This window comes from Metarhizium robertsii (assembly GCF_000187425.2).
Source record: "Metarhizium robertsii ARSEF 23 chromosome Unknown MAA_Scf_3, whole genome shotgun sequence".
NCBI lineage: Eukaryota > Fungi > Ascomycota > Sordariomycetes > Hypocreales > Clavicipitaceae > Metarhizium > Metarhizium robertsii.
In genome coordinates, this window is record NW_011942171.1 from 2,700,354 (window position 1) to 2,707,796 (window position 7,443).

At 51.1% G+C, this 7,443-nt stretch overlaps 1 protein-coding gene across 1 annotated transcript; it reads left to right on the forward strand.

Moving 5' to 3' along the window:
- Positions 1–5,063: 5,063 nt before the first annotated feature.
- MAA_03593 (RNA recognition motif domain protein) lies at positions 5,064–6,802 on the forward strand (the record flags this gene model as incomplete). Its single annotated transcript, XM_007821591.1, has 5 exons — positions 5,064–5,423; positions 5,518–5,601; positions 5,687–6,334; positions 6,409–6,535; positions 6,603–6,802. The coding sequence occupies 5 exons, from the start codon at positions 5,064–5,066 to the stop codon at positions 6,800–6,802; spliced, it is 1,419 nt and encodes a 472-aa protein (XP_007819782.1).
- Between the last annotated feature and the right edge of the window lie 641 nt (positions 6,803–7,443).

The following is a 7,443-nucleotide window of genomic DNA, read 5'->3' on the forward strand; positions in this document are numbered from 1 at the left end:
ACGCACACAGGTCGCATGTGCCGGGTATTGATGGCGCCAAATCTAGGTGTCTCTCATCGACGTTCGCCGGGACCTTAACGATACACGTATCCACTCGTACATGCCTACGTTCGTTGTCTGGGGCAGGAAACCATATCCGAATGAAGTGAAATAAATTGACAGTCGATGTGACCTAAGCTCGAGGAATTACATTGACCGGGTTGCCCAGGCTGTACTGGAGTTGGGCGTGTTTGGCGCGTTGGACATGGAACGGCTTGCATGGGTAACAAGCCGAGTTGAGCCAGGGTGACTGCAGTCTGGTGGAAATTGAAACGGTGCTCACAATGGAATTGGTGAAGAAGACGTGCTCGTGGTTTGTGTTTACGGAACTTGTGGAATGGCCGAAGGATGCCTCATTTGACGTTCCATGGTGACGGCTTGCCCCAAGTCACTTAGGTAATCACTGCTTCTTAGGTCTCGGACCCTACAGCCTGTCGTGCCTATTGACTGCCTCGTACAAGTGAGCATTCTGCCTTGGCCAGGGCGCGGTTGACGTGATAGAATTCCCCAGCATGTTTGCGGACTGTGGTTGTACTGCCGGTTGATGCAAGATCTGATCTCGCTTGAACGGTGGCATAAGGGGACCAGACCCTAGTCACAGCCACAGGGGCGGGGCGCTGGAGAGGTCCAGTGCATGATATTCGCACCCCCAAGCACTGCAGAGTCCAGACTGGACCTGTGAGTCTGTGACAGGAGACCTTCTGTCGGCATCGCCACACTAAACGCCACAAATGACGAATGAATCTGGTTCAAAGCATGCGCACCTGCCTTGCAGACTCCGCCTAAGCAACCAGTTGACCTCACTTGTATAAGTTGTCTGTTACACATCTCAGGTTCCGGGACATGTAAACACAGCTTCTACTCTCACCGCGTCCATCGACGACTAGTGAGAACTATTTAGGAATGGTGGCGGTCTCTGTTGAAGCTTTGCGATTACTAGTATTGCGTAAATACATGATGACGGCTTGTTAAATGAAAAAAAAGAACAAAAAAAAAAAAAAACAAGAGGCCAAGGGTCTGGGCCCGGAGCGTTGGGATGGGTGGCAACAGGGAGCGAGAGAACGGCTCTGCCATCCAGCCTCCTGCAAGAGAGCAGGCACATGAGCGCCATGTTAATGAGTTATTGGCATCGGGACGAATCGCATCCTCCCAAGTTTCCAGGCTAGTATATGATAAGACGCATGTCTTGGTTGATCTCCACGACGTCGGGACGCCTGGGAGCGCTGACAGCAATTATTGTTATTTGAGTCTGCAGTTACAGGGACCATGCAGGCTAGACAAAGACGTGCATTGCCTCTCACCTGGTTATCCTGGGTGGAAACATAGTTCGATCGAGGCCAACGATGGATGGAATCTATGGCCACGATGCCTACAAGCATTGATAGTGGCACTGGCAAACCAAGCCATGGCCAAGGTCGTATTGTCAAATCTCGACATGAATCAGTGTGTCCAAGGAGAATGTGAACAGTGAGGTAAGCTGGAACTCAGGGTGATGACATACATACGTAGGGCTGGTTAAAAAAAAAACCTGCTTACAAGGGGAGAGATTATTCCGGGATAGAATACCCAAGAGTTGCATTCGGGACGGAAGAGGCAAACAAGCTGACCTAGTCGTCACCGCCCTCTCTGGACACTACGGTGAGACGTCTTGGTCTCTGCGCGGGGATATGAGGGGGGATTTTAGGGGTTCAAGTGTTGGCATGTCTTTCATGTTGTTTTGGGGGCGGTTTGATGGAGGAAGGCACGAACATACTTGACTCCGTACATACCAGACGTATGTTACAGTGTTCAAATGTTGCACGGGCTGGGGGTGTCTGTAGTAGGCGGAGGCGGGTTGGCGGGCGCCGGGCACTAATGGGACTAGACAAGGTTAAAGGCGGGGTAGAAAATTGTGTGGCTGATTCAATGTCCAGAATTGACATCCCTTGTTTGACAATGCTGGACCCTTTTTGTTCGAAACAGCTTGAAGTCATTTAATGCTATTCTCGTCTAGTTACATGGGAAGGTGTACATTTTCTACTTTGACTGCGTATAAATCATGGCTGATATAGGGGTATCGCAGCCAGCTTCGGCCACAGGCGAAGTGCTCATCACCGTTTTCGACGCAGCATTCTGAACGACTACTTTTCCAAGCGTTCTGTCCTAAACCTATCCGGGATCAGCAGTTGGCGGAGACAAAAGCGCATGTCTTGCTTCCAAGAAGCCGAAAAGAACGGAGCCGTGCTCTTCTTGGACATGGCCTTTGCAGCCTTGACATCCGATGTGATATCGTTATATTGCCGCAGCAGGTATTGGAAGTTTCTCGCAGACGGACATGTTCGAAACGACGCTCGTCGCGCCGCAGAGAACACCCTGGACTTTGCCCATATTCACCGCTTCTTTCCCCGACTCACATATATATGGCACCTAGTTTCCCTGGAGACATTTTCGAAGCTCATGCCAGGAAACTCGGCGCTGTTTCCATATTTAGGGTCATTTCTGACGTATTCAAGTGCAAATACAAACGCAAATAAACTCGACAAACCCGGGCAAGGACCTGGTTCCGTGCCCATGATGGGAACCACAGTGGCTGCCCTCACCCGTCCGAGTATCCCGACTAGTCGCCCCCATAAAGTCTGGAGTTATCAACAAGTCTTTGCGCTTATCTCACGAGGCAATGGGGCGGCTTCCCCGTGTTGCGCCGACAGAATTCCTGAACTATAACGGCTACGTCATGCCCCTGGGCCTATGTATTTTTTGAGTCATTTCGTGTCAATATTTCGCTAGCTAACACCAACATCATTCATCGCAACACTGCCATCTTCCCGACCCAGACGTCTTGGACCCGCAGCGATAGATCAGCTGCATCTTGAGAGATACATTGTGTCGTTCTCGGAAGGAAGCAGGAGCTGCATTGGCACTAAGTATGCCCGCTTACTCGCTGAGGTCAGAAACTAACCGGACAACAGCCTTGAGTACATGGAAACTCTATGCAACAATTGCGAGTCAGCTCACCGGTTTGATATAATTGTATAGCACACTAAAAGACGTCACGATCATCCGCTACATGGTAGTCGGCTATACGAGACATGGCCCCATGACAGTGTAGACCTCTGTTGACCAAAGTTGGAGGCATTCTGGTTCATCAATACAACTGGACAATGCAGAACATGGATAGGCATCGCATAATTCCACGCTACCTGTCTGTCTTGAGTCTGCCTATCTTGTCCGGGGTTTGGGAGACGGCGATCCCTATAATATTTCTCAACTGATTTATCATCTAGAGCGTCCTTGTCGCCCTTTAGATTGGTGAAGTAGGACCAAGATACCCGGCCTCTCCAAGACGGCACCTTTGAGGACAACAGCGCCCAACTCCAAGAGGCCGCCGCTTTTATCAGTGCAATGCTATCGTTCTCTTGCAGTATCCAATACAGTCTGGTCCAAGGCAGCTCAATGGCTAAAGTAAGAGGCACGTGCTGCGTCGGCGGGTGAAAGGGACTTATGCATATAATTATACGCGCCAGTCTCGATCTTTTGAGCTAGTGCATGCATGATACACTTCTATCTTCTGGGGCGCGTGACTTGCCTCTTTAACTACATTCTTCATGTCCACCACAATCCCGGTGTCATGAGCGTTTCGAGCACGATCTCTTGAGCCGTGTATATTTGGTTGATGTTGGGCGTGAGGATGCGGCCAATTCCTGAGGCACCACCTTCTTGTTGAAGCGTTGATGGCTGCAGCGTTTAACTGTGTCTATGAAACGGTCTGAACAACTTTTTCTCAACTGGAATTCGACACGGACAGGCGGGCAGCGCCATGTCGCTGGTTGCGGGCCGCGTCTCTGCCTGCCTGCCCGAGTGCTGGAGTGTTGAGTGTCTAGAGTATACTTCGCCGCAACTCGCATCGGTCGTAATAATACTTGAATGTTTGAGGCTGGTACCATCCCACTTCTTACATGTGCGGAGTGTGTTTATGAGCACCCAAATCACCCATCCAATCACTTCATTGTCCCGATTTCAACTGGCTCAGTGACGGGCGGTTAACCTGGCACTGTCATGCCACCGCCTGCCTTACCTGCCCCTTGCCCGCCTTACCTGCCACGCCTGCCATGCCTGCCACCTGGCTGCCAACTGTGTGCCAACCGCCCGGCACCTAAGGCACCCCCACCTCGCCAAGCTCTGGATGTCCAAATCATTAAACTCTGATGGGTGAGCCCCCACCGCCACCAGTCGACGTCGAGTACTCCGTACGGCAATGGCCCTGAAGTATGTACATCCAAGTACACGAGTACCTGCTCAAGCCTGGCCTTTGGCTGAGTCTTCGAGCACCTGTGCCCTCGGAGCCAGTCTCGTCCGTCTGAGCTCAAGTGCTCAAGTCTGGTGTCCGAGTGCTGCCACTAACCGTCTTCGGTCCTCTAACTAATTAACCTCCACAATCCCTCCGTCCTGCACCTCTCTCATTTACTCGTCGGAGGACCTTGCCAGAAAAAAAAGGCAACTTTTTAACCAGCATCAAAACGGGAGCGTCTGCGTTGGCGATTTTCGACCCGGTAATCTGGTGTCCTTTATTTTCCTTTTTTATTCCTTTGCGGGCGTTGAGCTTCGGTGCCTTTTCCTCATCGTCGTATTTTCCCGAGTTTCGTCCCTCAACAATTTCTACGACCCTCGCGAGCTCCTCCATTTCGGTGCTCGCCGTACTCGTGAGGACCTCCTTTTGATGTAACGACTGCATTTCTGCTGCCACGAACCGAATCGACCTTTGCGTCTGCTCGTTGCGACGCCTGGAGCTATTTCAGACGCACTGCCTCATCCGTCCGAGCTTTATTACCTGTCGCCGTCTCCTGTCATTTCTTCTATTCTTTTCTCTTTGTTGCCTGTAGCTCCTAGCTTTTTGCTCTTGCTTGGGCATCGCCGAGGGACGCGACAGCGACACCGTCCCTATCTGAATTTGTCTACGCCCAACCCCTACAGTTGCAGGATACAGTGACTTTATTATACGTATTCCTATTTTTTGAGCGCCTTGGCAATTTGGCACTTTGAACACAATGACGGATACCTCTGCAGCTCCTGCCTCAACCCAGTTGCCTCCCCAGGCACAGGCCGTGGCTGGGAATTCTGGCCAAAATGGCCAAGGAAACCCGACTCATTTGCCACCACCTCCGTTGCACATCCCGCAGAACACGAACCCCATCCCGACTGCTATCACATCTCCCCTCTCTGGTGGAGATAATGGCGGTATGATGTCACCTGGGGGCTCAGGCAACTTCCGACGGGCAGCCCCTGAGCCTAACAAGCGGGCGCTGTACGTTGGAGGCTTGGAGCAGCGTGTAACCGAGGACGTTCTTCGCCAAATCTTTGAGACTACGGGTCATGTTCAGAATGTGAAGATTATTCCCGACAAGAATGTACGCTATGTGCAACGAGCACCATCCATATATCATCACCCGGCCTGGCATCTTTTATGAGAGCGCACTGATCTAACCGCTGCGGTTTCTGTAGGCCAAAGGATTCAACTACGGTTTTGTCGAATACGACGACCCTGGTGCTGCGGAGCGCGCCATGTCAACCCTGAATGGCCGTAGGGTCCATCAATCGGTACTGTCAAGCCCTCTCAACGACGTCTTGAAGTTCTGCCTTCTTTCCCCCGCTGCTAACACCCCGATGCCAGGAAATCCGAGTCAACTGGGCGTATCAGTCCAACACTTCGAATAAGGAGGATACTTCCAGTCACTTTCACATCTTTGTTGGCGATCTTTCCAACGAGGTCAACGATGATATTCTCCTCCAAGCATTCTCCGCCTTTGGGACTGTCTCTGAGGCTCGTGTCATGTGGGACATGAAGACTGGCCGGACCCGAGGATACGGTTTCGTTGCATTCCGCGACAGATCAGATGCTGAAAAGGCATTGAGCTCTATGGATGGCGAGTGGCTGGGCTCGCGAGCTATTCGATGCAACTGGGCCAACCAGAAGGGGCAACCTTCCATTGCACAGCAGCAGGCGATGCAGGCTATGGGCCTGACTCCCACGACTCCCTTTGGCCACCATCAGTTCCCGGCTCACGGCGTGGGCAGTTACGATGTGGTTTTGAACCAGACTCCTAACTGGCAAACTACTTGCTATGTGGGCAATCTGACACCCTATACCACCCCCAATGACGTGGTTCCCCTTTTCCAGAACTTTGGATTCGTTGTCGAATCGCGATTCCAGGCCGACCGCGGCTTCGCCTTTATCAAGATGGATTCCCACGAGAATGCAGCCATGGCAATCTGCCAGATGAATGGATATAACGTCAACGGCCGACCACTCAAATGCAGTGTAAGTTGCATGATGGTCCTCCCCCCTTGACACTCTCCCGTGACAATTAATCACTAACGACAATACTACCGCAGTGGGGCAAGGACAAGACACCCAACGCTCAAGGAAACTTTGACCCTGCCCATCAGCAGCCATACAGTCCTCAGAGTGCCCAGACCCCGGGCTTTCCAGGAACGCCGACGTACTACCCTCAATACGGCAGTAAGTCCTTCATTTTTGCTTGTCACGTTTGTGTGTGTAGCCGCCAGCTAATCATGTGTCGAATCAGCCCAATATGGCGGACAGCCAGGCAATTTTGCAGGGCCTCAAGGTGGCTCGCCTGCAGGATATGGCGGCTCTCCCATGGGATACGGTGGGCCTCAGAGTGCGGGAGGTTTTGGTCGAGGCCAACAGGGCCCCAATGGCCAATGGAACCAACCTGGGCCTGGGCAAAACTTCAACAATGGATTTGGCGGTTATCAGTCTTGAACAAAAGGCAACAGTGTCGACATCAGGCCGGCTCGTGTTTGGATGACATGATTCTGGAACAAGAGTGCACTGCCCTGGACGGAATGGACATTTAAAAGAAGCATGTTCGTTTTTTGTCTTTTTGGGATCTCTCCGTACCTGTCTCATACCCTTATCTCTTCTCAAGCGATATGCTTCATCATGTTTTGTTCCTTCATATTCTCTCTTTTCTACTTCTTCTACGATGATTACGTTCCTCTTTCTACTTCTTTCTCTGTCTCTCGTTTTTGAGTAGGTGGGATTGGCAACTATTCAGCTGTCTTTGTGTGTGATTTCCATATATCATGTTTGTTGTTTTTTGCTGAAATTGTCGCGAAAAGTTTCCCAATGTGCTATGTGCACCTGACGACTAACGAATAAACACCATGCCGCCCCCTTTTCTTTGCTGACGGGGCCAAAGAACACTTACCGCTTTCAAGATACCATTTTTGTTATTTCTTACGTTGAAGCCTAACAATAACTGTCTAATCTTGCGCGTTTCTGGTTCAAGTTTTTTATTTTCCATTAGTTGGCTCAGTTTCCTCTTGGGAGCAAAAATAGTCTCGCATGGCATTTTCTTTTGCTCAACTTTATTTGTTAGCACACAGGCTGGCTGGGAAGCC